Here is a 19,579-nt window from a genome sequence, read left to right as displayed (position 1 = left end):
AATTAGTATTTTGGTGGTGAACATGATGTAATCTACGCAGAAATAGAAGTACAATGATGTACACCTGAAATTTTTACAATGTTATAAACCAATGTTACTGCAATAAAAAAATAAAAATAAAAAAATAAAAAATTAAAAAAAAAAAAAAAAAAGAAGAAAATCTATGCCAACAAGTCATTCAATAAAATTCAGTAGCTATTGAATAAAAACTAAGTGGATTGGTGAAATAGGAATAGAAAAAAATTAAAGATGATAAAGACAGTTTATCAAAACCAACAGCAAATTTCATACTACATGATGAAATGTGGAAGCATTCAGTATATTAAGAAAAAAACCAGGATACCTTTTTTTGTGTGTGTGTGAGGAAGATCAGCCCCGAGCTAACATCCGTGCCAATCCTCCTCTTCTTGCTGAGGAAGACCCGCCCTGAGCTAACATCTATTGCCAATCCTCCTCCTTTTTTTTCCCCCAAAGCCCCAGTACATAGTTGTATGTTACAGTTGCATATCCTTCTAGTTGCTGTTTGTGGGACTCGGCCCCAGCACGGCTGGAGAAGCGGGGGGTAGGTGCGCGCCTGGGAGGTAGGTGCGTGCCTGGGATCCGAACCGGGGCCGCCAGTAGCGGAGCACACGCACTAAACCGCTAAGCCACGGGGCCGGCCCAAACCAAGAGACCTTTTATCACTATTCAGCATTGCTTTGGACATCTCAGCCAATGCAGTAAGATAGAAAATGAAATGGTGTAAACATTTTAGAAGAAACAATATTTGTATTTATGATACTGAACCTCTTAATCTCAAGTTCGTGTGCCCGATGCCCAGCAAGCCAAACACTGAGATATCAGTGCTTGGAGATGAGAAAAATTTATTCAAATTGGCCAAAACGAGTAGGTGGGAGCCTGGGTTGGCTCAAGTCCACCTCCCCTAGAACAGAAAGCAGGGGGGTTTTATAAGCTAAGAGACTTGGCAGGAGGGGCTTCAGGGAAACAAAGGGGTCACTCCTGATAAGCCTCTGGGCAATCTGACTTCTGGGCTTCAACAGCTGCTGAGGGCCTGCCATCTGGTGATCGGTGATGGTGATCGGTGATCAGCCATCCAGTGATCGCAACCTCCCTGAAGGCTTTCTCTTTCTCCTGCAAAACAGGCTCCCAAATCCTCGAGTCACCCCTCAAGTTAAACCAGAAAAACAGCAAATTGGTTTAATATCTACAGTACCCCTCAGATACCCAGCTTCATTTACAGATTATATAATTGTACACCTTGAAAACTCATGCAAGTCTAGTAAAAAATATCTGAATTTGTAATAGAATTTGGGAGGCTGGCTGGGTACAAAGTATATTTAGAAAAATAAAAAGCATTTTCAGGCTGGCCCAGTGGTGTAGTGGTTAATTTTGCGTTCTCTGCTTTGCCGGCCCGGGGTTTGCAGGTTCGGATCTCAGGCGTGGACCTACACACTGCTTATCAAGCCATGCTGTGTCAGGCATCCCACATACAAAATAGAGGAAGATGGGTACAGATGTTAGCTCAGGGCCAGTCTTCCTCAGCAAAAAGAGGAGGATTGGCAATGGATGTTAGCTCAGGGCTAATCTTCCTTACCAAAAAAAAAAAAACAAAAAGCATTTTGTATACTGGCAATAGCTAGTTAAAAATGAAAATGGAAACTATATCCCACTTCCACTTTAATGACAAAACTATAAAAAATACTTGAGAATAAATTTAACAACAGTGCAAGTCATAAAGGTTTTATTGGTGTTTATAGAAGAAGGTCTAAATAAATTTCAGGATATTAAGACAATTTAATTAAAATGCACTGTTAGTAGAATTCATATATAAATTTAGTGGAATTTCTGTTTTATTAATGTTTCTGAGGGAAACTGGTTAAAATATCTAAAATGTTCATATGGAAAATCAAGTGTCCAAGAACAGTTTTTAACAGTGTGTGTCTCTGTGTGTGTGTGTGTGTGTATAAAATAAAGAAGGGTGAAACTTGCCTTACTAGATATTAAAACTTACTCTGAAGCTGCTGAATCAAAACAATATGATTTTTTAAAAAATTAAAAACAAAAGAAAACCCAAAATAATATTGTGGTACAGAAATAGGCAAATAGATGATTGGATCATAATAGTTCAGAAATAGCCAACTATTTTTTTTCTATTCAGTGGGAAAGTATGATTTACTTAATAAATGGTGCTGGCATTATTGGCTATCCATTTGGAAGAAAATAAAATTTTCTTATTCTGTATTACACCATGTAAAACAATCCATACAGGTTAAGAAAGGTAATACAAAAGCATTAGAAGAAAAATTAGGAGAATAGTTACATAACTTTAAGATAAAAGAGGTCTTCCTAAGCAAGGTAGGAAACCCAGAAATCAAAACAGAAAAGATGTGTATACTTGACTATGTCAAATTAATTTAATTTAAAGGAATAAGCAATTTAATTTAAATAAACGAAGTATTGAATTAAAAACTCTTGTATGGTAAAAATCATAACAAACCAAATGAAAAAACAAAAGACAGAAAAACATGTATTTTTTCAGCCCTAATTTTGGATTGCTACAGCAACCACCCCTTACGTCCCAGGCTACTCCATTTATTAAAATTGTTGAATCTCTTATTTTAGGGTGGGCTTATTATTTGGGGAGAATAACAAGGGTCTTACTGTGAGAGGCCAGGGGTGGGACACCCTGCTGTTGATCCCCAGTTGTACGCTGAGTCTCAGTGGCAAGAGAAGGAGTGCCTTACATCTATTCACAATTGGAAGGGTCGCTGATGTTCTGGTGGGACCTGCAGAGTTTGGACTGGGCCTAGGAACTTGGGGTACGGCCACTCAAAAGCCCTCAGAGCATCACTACACTATCACCAGCAGTGGATCCAAGGGCACGTTAACCCCCACTTAGAACATGAAACACCTCACATGGAAATGGGCTCAGACAAAGAATTGAAGTTTCCATTGCAAGAGCCAACCTGGGAAGTTGGGGCTGTTCCAAACAATTCCACGTGATCAAGTGTTTGGGAGAGGATCTTGGAGGCTGGACTGACACTTTTGGCCCTCTTAATAAGGGGCTAGCCAGACCCTTCAGGCTTTCCCTAGGGACCAGCCCAACCTGTCACGTGACAATCGCTCCCTGGAAGTGCTCTGCTGGAGCAGAGCTCTCTTACTGTAGCAGAGCTCTCTTACTGTAGCCACTGTTCCCAGGCTCCCAACACAAGACTTACCTTTCAGTAATACCTCTGATGGGCAGCAGCATGAGAGGCTGCTCCAGGCCCAAGCAGAAGGTGTCCTTAAGCAGCAAGCATCATTGAGAAATGCAGGCAGTAGGACTCAGCTGCTTCCACTCCACCTAGTGAGGAAGCAGAGAGGCGGATGCGGATAGCTTGGCCTAAGGGCTTTACGGCCTAGGAAGAAACTCCTCTCCTCCGGAAGCTGATTAAAGTTGGGATAAAGGAGGTCTGCCAGCTGGGAAGCCTCAGCCTTACCTTAGTTTAGGAGCAATCCTGCCAAAACTTTAAGAAAGTAGAACAGAAATTCCAATTCGATTTCCAGCAGTAGTTTCTCTTTAAAGTCTCCACCCCCTACACACCCAAGCAAAACCAAACATCCTATAAATAAAAGTGTGGCAGAAAGAGAAGAGTAGAAAGAGGAAAGTAGGAGAGGCGGTGTAAAGTGAAGTTAAGCCTGTTTCGAAGAGGAGGAAGTGATCAACAGTATCCAGTGCTAAAGAGAGGTCAAGTAAGATGATGTCTGAATGTCCTTTGGATCTCAGATGGTAGAGGCCGATTTTGGTAGTAATAGGGTGATCATTCAAGAAGCCAGCAGAGAGAGTATGCCTGTGGTCTTCAAACATTTTTGCTTGTGTACCACATAAAATAATGTCAAAACTCCGTGTACTTCCATTTTAGAGTTGACATATAAAAGTTTCATCATAACTTTGAATAGTTGCAAAGAATATAATTTTATTAGAAATTCTGACATAAAATAAAATGATTACATCTTTGCTTTAAATGCAGTCAACAGAATACAAATACCATAATAATTAGAAACCTACCACCATCCATTTAAAAATACACAAACTATCCTCCAAAAATGTTGTACCAGCAATATAGCAAAGTGCTATTTTTCTCCAATATGCTGACACTGGATATTATGAATTTTCAAAAGTTTTGTCCATCCAATAGGTGAAAAAACAGTAATTTTTTGTTTTAATTTGCATTTGCCTAATAAGTAATGAAGCTGCATATTGTTTCAAATGTTTATTGGCTATTCTTGTTTCTTCTGTGAAATGTCTATTCATATATTTTGCCCATTCTTCTATTAGGTTGTCTTTTTCCTATCAATTTGTAAGAATTCTTTGTATATTAGGAATGTAAACCCTTTTTCTATTATGTGGGTTGCAAATATTTTCTCTTAGTAATTTGTTTTAAAGTTTTGTTTATGGAAGACAACACTTTAAATTGGAAGTTCTCTAACTTCAATTTTGCCCTAGGATTTAATTTTTCTTGGTGATGGAGGGTTGACTGTGATGATCTTCACTTCTTGATTCAAAGGGTCAGACTAAGACGGAGGCTCATTTAAAAGGCTTGCTGGAGGAAAGCTGGGGGGGCAGCAGGCCCTTCAGAAGACAGCTAAATAACCCTTTTATATATATATAATAAAGTTTTCTATTTCTAAAAAGAAAAAAAAAGGCTTATGATGTTTAGGTGAATCTAGGAGATATTTGGATCTTATGACAACTTTTATGCTAATTAGAATATTTTGCTTACAAAGATACAAACTATAGAATATATATTATGAAAATCTAATATAGAAACATCGAGAACATGTAAGAACCATTGCATTTTCTTTAACTTATGAGCAAATCTAAATCACTCTGTATCATTAAAAACAATCGAATATGGCATGTAGCACTATTCTTTTTCTCTTTCAAAAAAACTTCAGACGAGTTTGTCCATCAACTCTACCAGGGACTTTTTCATATGCTAGACGTCGTTTTTTGAATTGTGGCAGTTGTGAGCACGTGAAATCTGTTAAAAGGAGAAAAAGGAAAACCATTTTATTGCTGATAATAATAAAGTGTAGCTATTTTTTTCCACCTATTCAAGTGGATCCTCTCACTTCATCATCTATCTACAAAGTGTTCAATTTTCCAAACTGGGATAAAATAATGACTATTAAAAATTACATTTTTGGGGTCAGCCCCAGTGGCCTAGTGTTTAAATTCAGCACGCCAGCCTGGGTTCAGTTCCTGGCTGCAGACCTACACCACTCGTCTGTCAGTGGCCATGCTGTGGCGGCAGCTCACATACAAAAAGAGGAAGATTGGCAACAGATGTTAGCTCAGGGCGACTCTTCCTCAGCAAGAAAGAAAAAAATTACATTTTTTAGCATATATGCACCTGTACTTAATGGCCCAGTACTAAAAATTAGTGTTACATACACATATTTGTATGTCCCTGCCTTCCACAAATAATTAAATCTCCCTGGATTCTTGAGTTTTCCCTCATTAAGCCTGTTCCTTAATCCTTACCTGTACTGTTGTGGAATTTATCCTCAGTTCTGATATATGATAGGTGGTCATCATGTATGGACTCATATGACTGTATTATATATGACACATTAGGCTGAAATAGCCTAGATTTGGATACTTATAGAGGTCAATTGATTAAATCAGTAAAAAGGGAGGCTAAAATATTTAAAATAGTATTAGTAATTATTCCTGGGGATATAATTTCATAATTGTAAGAGTTGGATGCCATTATAAGCAAATTTAAAAAGCAATGTACTAGGTAATTTTATCATAGAGATCACAAATATACACCTACAGGACAAATGGAAAATTATCTTGAGATTATGCCAATGGCTTTGGATAAATTTTCTAGGTCTGCATCAATATGAATTCAAAAAGCGTTATATCTTTTTTTAAATTTTTATTTATTTATTTTTACCCCAAAGCCCCAGTAGATAGTTGTATGTCATAGCTGTACATCCTTCTAGTTGCTGTATGTGGGACGTGGCCTCAGCATGGCCGGAGAAGCAGTGCGTCGGTGCGCGCCCAGGATCCGAACCTGGGTCGCCAGCAGCGGAGCGTGCGCACTTAACTGCTAAGCCTCGGGGCCAGCCCAAAAAGGTTATATCTTAAACAACATATTTGGAGGCAATGATGTGCCATTAAAAAACCACAGTAAAGGGGCCAGCCCGGTGGCGCAAGCGGTTAAGTGCGCACGTTCCGCTGCGGCGGCCCGGGGTTCACCGGTTCGGATCCCAGATGCGCACCGACGCACCGCTTGTTAGGCCATGCTGTGGCGGCGTCCCATATAAAGTAGAGGGAGATGGGCATGGATGTTAGCCCAGGGCCAGTCTTCCTCAGCAAAAAAGAGGAGGATTGGCATTGGATGTTAGCTCAGGGCTGGTGCTCCTCACACACACACAAAAAAAACCACAGTAAAAAAAAAGTCAAAAGTTTCCATAGTGATAATGAAGATACTACATCAAAGATTCATATGAAATGTTTGAATGAAATTATTTTATGGAAATAATTGGAAAGTGAAAAAAATCAACATTTCTAAACCAAAATTATTTATATACGATTTAGAATATATATTTATAACTAAATTAATGAATTAAAATGTAGGTAGATATTTGACTATTCCATCTGTATCCCTAAATGCTTAAATATTAACATTTATTAGAAAATAATTTCTGAGATCTTCTCATTGAGAAAGTGGGGGGATTATCTGATATATTGGGGTGCCCTATGTTCAAGAATATATAGTAATTCACATGCTTAATTTGTTCCAGGTGGAAAAAAGATGGAATTTCATCCAGTTCATTTATGAAGCTGGAATAACCTTCATATCAAAATATGACAGAGCACAAATAAAGAACACAATAGATTAATTTCATTATGAATGTAGATATGAAAAATCATAAATAAATATTAGCAACCATATTCAACAGCATATTAAAAGAATCACTCCTCAAAAGCCAATTAGGTTTGTCACAGAAATGGCAAAAATGACTTATTAGTAAACCTGTAAATATAATCCTTGACATTAATAGGTCAATGGAGAAAACATGTTTGATTTTCCCCAATAGGTGCCAAAAAGAGTTTGGATAAAATTCAGCATCTATTCCTCACAGAAGTTTTTACCAAACTAGAAATAAAATACTTCCCATTAAAATTAGGAACAAAACAAATTATGATGATTAAATGGGACCAAATCCAAGTTTTGTGAGTCCTGGGCCTTATACAATTTGGGAGCTCCTCTGTGAGTCCTGGGGCTTATACAATTTGGGAGGTCCTCTTTTCTTTTTTTTTTTTTGTGAGTAAGATCCACCCTGAGCTAACATCCATGCCAATCCTCCTCTTTTTGCTGAAGAAGACTGGCCCTGAGCTAACATCCGTGTCAACCCTCCTCTTTTTGCTGAGGAATACTGGCCCTGGCCTAACATCCATGCCCATCTTCCTCCACTTTATATGGGATGCCGCCACAGCATGGCCTGACAAGCAGTGTGTTGGTGTGTGCCCGGGATCCGAACCTGGGCTGCCAGCAGCGGAGCGCACGCACTTAACCGCTACGCCATGGGGCCGGCCCCATGGGAGGTCCTCTTTTAATAAAACTAAGAATACAAGATTTTCTGGGCTCTTCTCAGGCCTCAAAAGGGCCTATGCAAAAGAGGAGCTTTAAAGCTTAAGCTTCTCACTTTCTTTTTTTTTCTTTCCCACTTTTGTATGGCCATTAGAACTTAATATTTTGTTTTAGATGCTCAGGCCAATGCAATAAGAAATGGCACAGAAAGAAAAGATATAATTACCAGAAATGAGAAAATATTATCCTTTTAAAAACTGATATAATTAAATGTTCAGAAACATCAACTGTAAATTAGAGCTAATAGTAGCATCTGTTTAATAGGATTGTCAGAATTAAATTATCCAAATAAAGGGCCTAGAATGGCACTTGGCATATAATAAACTCTTAATAAATGTCAGCCCATTAAACACCCTGCCCGACGAAGAGGCAATTTTCTAATTCACTATTCTTGTTTAACCTTTGCTAATTTTAGTCTTTTGCTTTACTTAGATTTGTTCTGTGTTTTCATTTCTAACTTTTTAAGTTGAATGCTTAGTTCATCTAAAGCTACAAGAATTTGACACATTTTCTTTGCATTTATTTTCTTAGAAGTCTATAAGCAGAATTTTTATTTTCTCTTTGAACCAAAAGCTATTGAAGATTCAAGTGCAGTAATTAAAAAAAAATTTTTTTTTTAATTTGGTGGTGGTTCTATCTTTTTAAATTACATTCGAGAGTAGTTTTATCAACTATTGGACAGTATTACCTGTTAATGATTTCTTGTCTCCTGAGTTAGATGAAGATTCAGAGTACCTTTTCTGTCCTAAACATTTTCCAGCTCTTTGGCAGAAGTCAAGACTGTTGAATTCTTTTTGATTTACATTAGAATCAGAAGCACAAAATAAATCCAAACTGGGGACAGGTGGTAATTCTCTCCAGAAAGTCTCTTTAGTTCCAGTATTTGAACTTTCACATATAAAGCCTTCTAACTCATCTGATAGACATTTTTGCTGATTAGTGAATAAATTATCTTTCTGAGAGTACCATTTGTCACATGTGGTCTGCTCTGCACCATCTTGTAAGTTGAATGAGAGATTCTGTTGTTCCCAGACATTTTTCTTAAAGTTCCAATGAAGAGGATATGGAGAGCCCTCTAATGGAAAGATAGGGGCAGATACTTCTTTATTTATAGGTCCTTTTGCTTCGTGTGTTCCCCTTTTCTGATAATTTATAAAATTAGGGGCACCTCTCTTCTGAGTGTCAATAGGTGATATTATGGTTTCACAATTCATTTGTGTTAGACCCAAAGAAAAGATATCTGACTCTGAATCATCCTGGTTTAGACAGGAGTTACCAGCCATGTTCCTTGATTCTGTATTAATCAGGAAAGGATTATTCTGCACTATGTTAGGGTTACGACTGGAGTCTTTCCAGCAGCTGGTTTGACTGTAAGAAGTCACAGGTGGTAAAATGCATGGCATTTCTCTTTGTTCCATAAGGGAAGAGCTATAATTTGAAGTGGTGTTTGTGTCGTCATGTACTATTTCTCCTAAGTCTGAATATTGGTCATATTCATTATGTTCCTGAAGGATGGAGTCTGGAGAGCCAGAAGCTGAACGCTGAGAAGTGAAGGTACTAGTCTCATTTCTATTTTCGTGAAGTGATGAAATTTGAGGTGATTTTGTTATGGAAGAAGAATTAATCTTGAATAAGGAAGTGATGCCACAAAAATGCTAAAATATTAAAAATATTAATTCATACAATACAAATACAATATAAACATCAGTCAAGTAAATATAAATAATGATGCTTATCTATATGGAGAAAAGGCAAAATATAAATAAGTAGTCCATTCAAAAGTATTATACTGAGCCATGTAATAAGATCATAACATAATTAGGCTCCATTAAAAGAAAAACTTATTATAATTTGCATCTATTTTCTAATCACTTATAATCGAATTTTTGGCCAGCCCCAGTGGCCTAGTGGTTAAGTTTGGTGCGCTGCACTTCGGCGGCCCAGGTTTGGTTCCTGGGCACGGACCTACACCACTTGTTTGTCAATGGCCATGCTGTGGCAGTGGCTCACATACAAAAAGAGGAAGATTGGCAACAGATATTAGCTCAGGGCCAATCTTCCTTAGCAAAAAGAGGAAGATTCACAACAGATATTAGCTCCAAGAAAATCTTCCTCAGCCAAAAAAATATATATATATATAATAGAATTTTTAGTTACATAAGTTATACATGAATACTATTTCCTTGATAAAAATTTTACCAATAAGGCTAAAGTTCTTTTTAACTGCTACTATAATGAAGGGCATCAGGACTATTTGAAAGAGATAAAGTAAACCCATACAAATAGAGTATGTAATTTTTTTTTTTTTTTAAAGATTTTATTTATTTATTTTTCCCCCAAAGCCCCAGTAGATAGTTGTCTGTCATAGCTGCACATCCTTCTAGTTGCTGCATGTGGGACGCGGCCTCAGCATGGCCGGAGGAGCGGTGCGTCGGTTCATACCCGGGATCCGAACCCGGGCCGCCGGCAGCCGAGCGCACGCACTTAACCGTTAAGCCACGGGGCTGGCCCTAGAGTATGTAATTGAATATTTGTGGGCATAATAACATTTCAAAATGATTTAAAGTGCGATAAACTGACTGTACTGAATTATCTATATAAGATAGCTTTAAAATGTATAATGTGATTGACAGCCAATGAGAAAATCTATATGAAATTTAGTTCAAGGAAATTATTTCTTTGCTATGTGATGCCCCAAACAATTAAACTTGGATATCTTAATTTTGAAATCCTTATGGTTAAAAATAGATACTCAAATGGAAAGGAAATAAACTCATATAAGAATATGGATCTCAAATAACTAACCTTTAACACTTTTTCTGGAACTTCAGGTAGGAGTTCCTGAAGTTGACAAAGAGTTGCTAATAATATCCAGTCCAGTGAAGGTCCTTTATTTAGCATGAGCTGAGCCACCAATGGGTTAACACATGGAAAATCAAGTAAGTACATTTCGTCCTAGAAAAGAGTTTAAGGAATAATCAGCCAGGGGTCTTTTGGAAGTGATTCATTTTATTCTACTCTAGCAGATTAAAATTTTTGGCATTGCACCTACCCTCAATTTGAGACGCCTGGGAAAAAAGTATGGCCAGGAGGGAAAGAAACTTCTTTAGCAGTAAAAATTCATATACTCTCAGAATTGGGAAGGATCTTGAAGTTCATTTAATCTAATCACTCATCCAAAAAGTTTTGTTACTTACCTAATGGTAGATTTTCTAATGAGAAATCTTCTAGAGGACTTAATTATATACCTCAAGATTTCTTTAGCTCTCCCTTTGTAGACCATATACTACCAATGTTTGATTAAAATGAACCATGTTTATGATATCTAACAGATGTTATAATTTCAGGAAAGCCTTGTTGTGAAGAGTACAGGAAGAACTTCTATCAACCAGAACTGACATTGACAGTCTAAAAACGTATGTTTTCAGAGAGATCTCATAAAAGTCTAGAAATATAGCAGCCATCTTTACTATTGCTATATTCCATTTTTTTCTGGGTTACACTAGCTTTTTGCACCCTCTTTGATTTTATCAAATGACACACACATGAGTAGATTGGACATGCCTTGATAAGAAGGAAATTGCACATACATAACACGTCATAGTTAATTATACTCATACTTCCTGATAGTACTATGTTCTGTTTAGGCATATAAAAGTTCTATGATTTAATGTATACAAGTATTTTATTTCTTTTCTTTTCTTTTTGGTGAGGAAGATCAGCCCTGAGCTAACATCCATGCTAATCCTCCTCTTTTTGCTGAGGAAGACCAGCTCTGAGCTAACATCTATTGCCAATCCTCCTCCTTTTTTTTTCCCCCCAAAGCCCCAGTAGGTAATTGTATGTCATAGTTGTACCTCCTTCTAGTTGCTGTATGTGGGACGCGGCCTCAGCATGGCCAGAGAAGCGGTGCGTTGGTGCACACCCAGGATCCGAACCCCGGCCGCCAGTAGCGGAGCACACGCACATAACCGCTAAGCCATGGGGCCGGCCCCAAGTATTTTATTTCATTTATTTGTTTTATAATTTTATATTTTGAATAGGTAAAATAGTCACATGGTTCAAAATTCAAAAGGTACTAAAATATATATAGGGAAAAGTCTCATTCCCACCCTATTACCTCAGTTCTTCTCTCTGAAGATAACCAGTGTTATCATTTCTTAGTATCTTTCCAGAGATATTTTACTCATTTACAAACAAATACATATAGATATTAATTTCCCCTTGTTTTACACAAATGGTAGTATATTGCATGCTCTATGCTACAACTTTCATTTTTTACTTAACAACATATCTTGAAGATCATTCCATGTTAGTACATAAAAAGCTTTGTCATTCTTTTTTAATGGCAAAATATATTAAAATATATTTTAAAATAAAGGCAACAGAAACACTGGGTTGGTAGGAGAACTTGGAAATATTTATGCTTAAACAAAAGGAATTTCTAGAAACTATTTAATCTTATAAGTATTTCTCAACTCTACTTTCAGTTTCAATTAAATAGTTGACTTACTGACAAATCATGAAATGATAGAATTTTGGTATTCTCTCAATATATTTACTATTCTTAAATGTTTAAATTCAGGAATTAGAAAAATAGTTATGTTTTTTAAAACGTTAGGTTTAAGTCATCAGATCTTACCCTATAATAAGTTAGATTTGAAAGTTCATTATAAAAGATCCCATTAAAATAGTTCTGTGAAATTGAAAAATACAAGTGATTCTGGAAAATGATCCAAGAAAATGTTGTTGTGCATTACGGTTATTGTTATATGTGCTCATGTAAGCACTAAAGGACAAAAATATGCTACCAGAAAGAGAATTCAAATACGTGTATTTATATTTTCTTTGCAAGTGTCTCCTTTATTTAGGAAATAAACCTTGGATGGTGAAACTTCAAGCCAGGATTTATCCAACCATTCATGAGGATCTCTCTTCGAGGTCATTAAATTGTGGTCAGCAATTTGTCGAATTATCAGTGCTGTCTCTTCCACTCCTGGGGCAATTATAAGCTAAAATATATATTTTTTATGTTAGATTATAGGAAATATTAGAGAGCAAAATATATCATTCAAAAGTTGTTTGTAATTAGAAGAAAAATAAAAAATAGCAGATTCTAATCTTTGAACACTATTTTAGATATAATTTATTTATCTATGTGAAATCCAGGACATTTTGTTTGTAAGGATAAGCAATTTTCTTTCCTTTTTTAAAAATGATATCCTTGTAGTTTCCAATTTTTGGAACTAAATTGTTTTTCTTCACTTCTATTTGGCATTTATTAATAAACTCTTTTTAATATATTTGGTGTTATATTTCATCTATATTAGAAGAAAAAGAAATTTGGATATCACTAGTAATATTTAGTATTTTGCTGTTTCTAGGTTAGACCTAACAGTTCTCAACTAAAAATAAGAATTTTAAAAATATAGTACAAGAGTTTTCAAAAACAAAGTTAAAAACTAAAGGATATTTACAGATGAATTTGATGCTGTATTAAAAAAAAAACAAAGTTTGATTTAGAGTAGCCATCCCCAGTATTTTTGAAATTGTTCACCCAATCTTGGCTTATTTAATACTAGGATACCCCTGCCAAAAATGTGTGTGTATGTATGTGTGTATACGTATTAAACTTAATTCTAAAAAAGAATTTCTGAATATCCTCTACTTCCTGTCTGTCACTTGTGTTTCCCTCCACACCCTGCTCTCTTCTGAAATGCCAGCCTTTTTCTTTCTCTTTCATTTCTATCTTTACCTTCTTCTTTTAGACTCAATTGAAGGAAAGACAGCAGTTTAATGGGGACAGAGAAATACTACCCTAAGCAATCATATCTTAGAAATATAAATATCCTGCCCTGTAGTAGAAATTTAAGAAACAAGTACTGTACAAACCTCACAAAATAATCATGCCAATTTTTTTCTTTCACAAGAATAACAAATACAAAACTCTTAGTACATGCCTGGGGAGTATATGTATTCTAAAGAAGGACTTTCTTTAAATTATATTAAATATGTATAAGGTCCACAGAAATACACTGTTTGAATCCAAATTAATTTTATTGCCACGTTTTGGATGTTTTGAGAAAATCTGATACTTTTATTTAAATATAAATTTTATTTTAAAAGGCATAATTTTATGATGGTGGTAATGAATATTACCTTATTAGAGCAAGGATTCTAGAGCTCATGGCTAGACTTTGGGAGATGTGGGAACCCCCCAACATTGTTTTTAAAATTTTGCGTATGTGTGTATTTATGCATTTTTCTGAAAAGAGACTTGATAAGAAATTTATAGAACTTTTTTTGAAATTAGAATAAAATATAGCATAATACTATGAGCAGTATTTTATTTTAGTTTAAGAAAATGTACTTAAACTTCATAATACTTCCTTTATGGTTAGGCTCTTTAGAGCCCTGAAAATAAAAAAAAATAATCCATACTGATGCACTCTAAAAGGCCAAAAGCCATATTACTAAATAAGGTAAGATAAAGCAACAATATATTCTAAAATATCATGAGTCTAGGGAACCCCCTTTAACATAATAATGTCATTAAGTCAGGAGAACGGGAGGCTTGAGTGTTGGTGACATATTGATAATAGAGAAAGGGTAAACTGATCATAGCTGTTTCTCAAATTCCATGCAAGAACTGATCACCTTTTTAGATTACTATGTAAAACTTGAAAAGCTTTTGGAATAGTTTGATCCAGGTGGAAGCAGACTTTTGTTTGGAGTGGATTGTACCTGGGCAGAACCTCCTATTTCATCCCCAAATGCCTTCCTTGGCACATGCCCTCTATGAGCCATGTTGCATACATGAATACAGAATCACTCACCAGTATCATATACCCCTTGCATAGAGGAATAAAATGATTCTCTAAAGCTTATTTTGCATATAACTGCTTTCCATGAGCTGGGAAGAAAGAGGCTGATTAAGTGGTGAAACCTCACTTGAATGGATAAATGAGACAAATTTACATTTACCATTCGTTTATTTAGATAACTAAGAATTTTATTTCTATGTTTAATATGCATCACAGGATCAAAATTATCTGGATTCTATTCCAAATAGATCATTTGTTGATTTTCTTAACTGGTTGTGCTTTGATTTAATTCTATTTAGTAGATGTTTGTTGAATATTTTTACTGTGTACAAAGCACTGTGCCAGATGCTGTAGGTTTTACAAAGAAGGGCCTAGTTCTTACGTTCCAGAGTGGAGGATATATGAATAAATACCTCATACTATAATAAAGGTATAAAGTGTTATTGGGAGAATTGGAGAAAGAGAGATTTATCCTGAGAGGGTATAATTGGGGCAGATTTCTTAAAGAAGGTAGTGTTTGAGCTGGGCAGAAAAAGAATTATGAAGGTTGAAAGTAAGGGGATGGGGAATAGCATTCCTAGGGGAAGACAGACCAGAATGACATGTTTGTGCAATGGCTGAGAGGTGATAGCATGGGGGCATATTCACAGCTGTATTTCAGAAATGCAATTGGTGTCAATATATATGATGCACCGAAGTGGGAGAAGAGTAGAAATAAGGAGATGAGTTAGGAAGCTACTTTAAAACTCCAAATGAGAGTTGAAGGCCTGAATTTAGGGAAATAGCAGTGGAAGCAGAAAGGAGAGACATATTCTGGAGATATTGCAGAGTTAAAAACGAGAATTAAGGGCCAGCCCCATAGTGTAGCGGTTAAGTGCACGCGCTCCGCTACTGGCGGCCTGGGCGCAGATCCCGGGCGTGCACTGATGCACCATTTGTCAGGCCATGCTGTGGCGGCGCCCCATATAAAGTGTGGAGGAAGATAGGCACAGATGTTAGCCCAAGGCCAGTCTTCCTTAGCAAAAAGAGGAAGATTGGCATGGATGTTAGCTCAGGGCTGATCTTCCTCACAAAAAAACAAAAAAAACGAGAATTAAGCTACTGATTTGGTTAGAATAGTAATGTCATAAACTAAGTTGGGGAGGATGAGAATGTTGTGGACATGCAGAGTTTCACATGCAGAGTTTGAGTTACCTGTGGAATATTCATATGAATATTTCCAGAAGAATGCTAGAATATAGGTACAGACCTTCAGAAAAGTGAGGAATATTTTAAGGATTATACTCAGAAATGAAAGCTGAATTTGTGGGAACGTCTGAGTTTATCAAGGAAAGAATATAAGGAGATAACAGAAGAGGACTGGGCCCTGAATTTGGGGGAATGTCTAAATTTCAGAGTAGGGCATTGAAAAAAAGATCCAAGAGAGGAGACTGATTAGAAATCACCAAGATATTACTTTATTAATATGGGATTTCCATTTTACAGCAGATAAAAATTTAGTGTATATTTTATGTGAACTTTTTTTTTTTTTGGTGAAGAAGATTAGCCCTGAGCTAACATCTGTTGCCAATCCTCCTCTTTTTGCTGAGGAAGATTGGCTGTGGGCTAACATCCATGCCCATCTTCCTCTACTTTATATGTGGGACACCTGCCACAGCATGGCTTGATAAGCAGTGCATAGGTCCATGCCTGGGATCCAAATCTGTGAACCCTGGGCCCCCTAAGCATGCAAACCTAACCACTATGCCACCGGGCTGGCCCAATAAGTGAACATTTTTGATTAAGGAATATTTATTTTTATTCATATCCTGCCATGTTTCAAAAAAATCAAGTAATAATTAAGAAATAAAATACGAATTTAAATTCATTAAAGGCTTTTTTGTGTGTGTGAGGAAGATCAGCCCTGAGCTAACATCTGATGCCAATCTTCCTCTTTTTTGTTGAGTAAGACTGGCCCTCAACTAACATCCGTGCCCATCTTCCTCCACTTTATATGAGACGCCACAACAGCATGGCTTGACAAGCAGTGTGTCGGTGCGGCCCTCAACTAACATCCGTGCCCATCTTCCTCCACTTTATATGGGACGCTGCAACAGCATGGCTTGACAAGCAGTGTGTCGGTGCACCCCGGGCGTCCAAACCTGCAAACTCCGGGCCGCCGCAGCAAAGCGCATGCACTTAACCACTTGCGCCACCGGGCTGGCCCCATTAAAGGCTTTTAGATCGGAAGTTTAAGTGGAAAAAATATTAATTTGAAAACTGTTCTTTATATGGCTTTTAAGCATTTTTTAGTTTACCCATTTAATGTTTCTTCTCACTGGGCACTTGAGTTTGAGTATAATTTTGGTTTATGAAAAATACTTATGAACAAACATATAGGAAAAGAATACCTTTACATCCAGTTCTTCTGATTTTAGCCCAAATGAAACCAAAGCTGCATAAATCAGTGCTAGGTGATGAAGCGTCTTTTCTGTAAGATGGTACCTAAAAAGAATTATATTATTATACTTCTACTCATTTGATGTCTGACTGTACTTATTAAAAATTCACTTCATTTTCCACATTTCATAATGTTATTAGAATAACCTGGCTAAAGCAATGCTAATGTGGCTGACTCAGAGTTTTTGTCCACTCAGCACTCTTTCGGAAAAAACAGCTCCACCTCTATTCTTGAACAATTCTGTTAAGTCTAGAGGACGCTAAGAATGGAGGTGGGGAGACAACAGAAGTTTAACTCATCCCCTTACTGGCCCCAGGGGTGGCTATATAAATGAACCTAGCCAACTAGACTACTCCATCCCCCTGGACAAAGTAACAGGATCAGATATGAACACGTGAGCAGAGCCAGGATAATTAGAATCCTCCCTGGTCTTCTTCCTGAACTGTTAGGAAAAATAATATTTTTTTCCTTCTATTAAAGCAGGTCAGATATGAGTCTTGAGTTGTGAGTAGATATTTCTACTACCTTTACCCACTCTAAGTATTCTAAGCAACAACAAAAAAAGAATGTATCGGCTCATATTACTAAGCAGTCCAGGAGAAGGCATTGTTGGGTCTAGAGACTCAAACAATGTCGAGAAAAGGGCTCCCTTAATTTCTTGGCTCTTCTTTGCTCTGTTGGCTTCTTTCTCAGGCAAGCTATTTCGTAAGAGTGCCTTGCTGTGCCTAAACTGTTTGTACAAACAATGTTGTGCGTTCTGTTGAACATCTGCTTTCCTTCTTGGGTCTAGAATTTTGGTATGTGCTAGGCAGAGGGTGCCTATGTGACCAGCTCTTAATAAAAGCCCCGGGCACTGAGTCTCTGATGAGTTTTCCTGGTAGACAACTTTTTACGATGTTGTCACAACTCATTGCTGGGAAAATGAAGGACATTCTGTGTGCTCCTTCTAGCAGAGGACTCTTGGAAGCTTCCTCTGAACTTTGCTCCACGTGCTTTACCCTTTGCTGATTTTGCTTTGTAACCTTTTACTATAATAAATCATAGCCATGTACAAGTATATTCTGAGTCCTGTGAATCCTCCTGGCAAATTACTGAACCTGGGTGGGGGTGGGGGTGTTGGAGACCCCTGACACAATTTCTCAAACAGGAACTAATGGCATGAACTACTAAGGTAATTCAAACAATTTATTTGGTATTTTCAATTTTCCTCATTTGATCAGTTAAGATTCTTTCTTTCTTTCTTTTTTTAATGCTCTTTTTTTGTTTGTTTGTTTGTGAGGAAGATCGGCCCTGAGCTAACATCTGCCAATCCTCCTCTTTTTGTTGAGGAAAACCGGCCCTGGGCTAACATCCATGCCTATCTTCCTCCACTTTATATGGGATGCCGCCAGAGCATAGTTTGATAAGCGGTGCATCGGTGCGCGCCCAGGATCCGAACCAGCGAACTCCCGGCCACCGCAGTGGAGAGTGCACACTTAACCGCTTGCGCCACCAGGCCGGCTCCTAAGATACTTTCTAAATGTTCCAATCATCTAAAAATATAGAACTGAGATACTTAGAAGTCTGAAAATAATTACATTTAAAAATATTATATTATTGTGAATAAATGATAACTCTTCACATCCTGAATATAAAACTATCTCAGAGTATTACATAATTAATTTTTTTCATGAAAATCTGGGTAAAAATAAGTGTGAATCTTGTGTTATCTCCCTTGTACTTCAATTGCACTCTAGAACTATAGGTGGATAGCACTATAAACACAACTTTAAAAAATTTCCAAATCAGTTATTTATCTAGAGCATTTCCAAGTAATGGATAAAACTTTATAGCCTTTATTAATCTTAAAAATGAAACTTTTAGACCTGAATTATTATTTTTATCTTTCAGTTCTGGCAGAAGGGAAAAACTAGGTTAAATGACTTGCTAGAGGTTATTGTTAACAGAAGAAGGAAGAAGAACCAGGGTGTTTAGACTCTTACATTCTAACTTATACTTATTCTCACATGATAATAACTGTATACAAAGAGCTTGATACAGTAGATATCCAAAAATGGAGTCAAACTAGAAAGTCAATAAAGAATAAAAATCACACAAGCAATGTCAAATAAGATAAGATGTCTGTACCTTCTCTAATAACTAAATTAAAGAATATTTTAAAAACTTCTAATATGAATGATGTGGTGTGTTACGTGGTACTGTAGAGATAAAAAAATGAATGACCAGTTCGCAATTTAGTAGGAAAGATTCATTCATTCAATCAAGGAATATTTACCAAGTATCTATCATATGAAAGCAATGTGCTCAGTACTGTCAGGCAAGTCCTCTGAAATGATAATATAAAACAAAATGTGATAAATACTAAAGATAAGAAAAAAAGCAGATAGCTATGGAGTTCAAAGGATGGAAAAGTCACAACTGAATATCTGTCTATATGCATGAGTATTGAGGAAAGGCTGAATAGAAAAAGTGATATTTGAGGATAAGTCCTGAAAAATAGGCACAATTTCACCAGGTGAAATAGAGGAAGTAGAGAATATTGTAGGAAGAGAGAAATGTATGAGCAAAAGTAGAAGTGGGAAAGCAAGGAGCATGTCTCCAAGCCAATGAGCAGTCCTTCTGGTTGAAATGGAAAACAGTGAAAATTAAGCCTGAAAATATAGGTT

At 36.7% G+C, this 19,579-nt stretch overlaps 1 protein-coding gene across 1 annotated transcript in view; it reads right to left on the bottom strand.

The window, feature by feature from the left end:
* Positions 1-4,819: 4,819 nt before the first annotated feature.
* The window catches only part of SHOC1 (shortage in chiasmata 1), a 77,794-nt gene continuing 63,034 nt past the window's right edge, over positions 4,820-19,579 (bottom strand). The window contains exons 23-27 of the mRNA XM_004423329.3: positions 16,864-16,957; positions 12,530-12,661; positions 10,455-10,604; positions 8,338-9,304; positions 4,820-5,024 (exon numbers count right to left, since the gene is read on the bottom strand). Of these exons, the coding sequence (XP_004423386.2) occupies positions 4,924-5,024; positions 8,338-9,304; positions 10,455-10,604; positions 12,530-12,661; positions 16,864-16,957 (1,444 nt within the window). The 3' untranslated portion in view covers positions 4,820-4,923. The remainder of the gene's footprint in view (positions 5,025-8,337; positions 9,305-10,454; positions 10,605-12,529; positions 12,662-16,863; positions 16,958-19,579) is intronic.

The sequence above is a fragment of the Ceratotherium simum genome, chromosome 29 (assembly GCF_057802395.1).
Source record: "Ceratotherium simum simum isolate JZ-2026a chromosome 29, ASM5780239v1, whole genome shotgun sequence".
NCBI lineage: Eukaryota > Metazoa > Chordata > Mammalia > Perissodactyla > Rhinocerotidae > Ceratotherium > Ceratotherium simum.
This window is presented reverse-complemented; position numbering and strand designations above follow the sequence as displayed.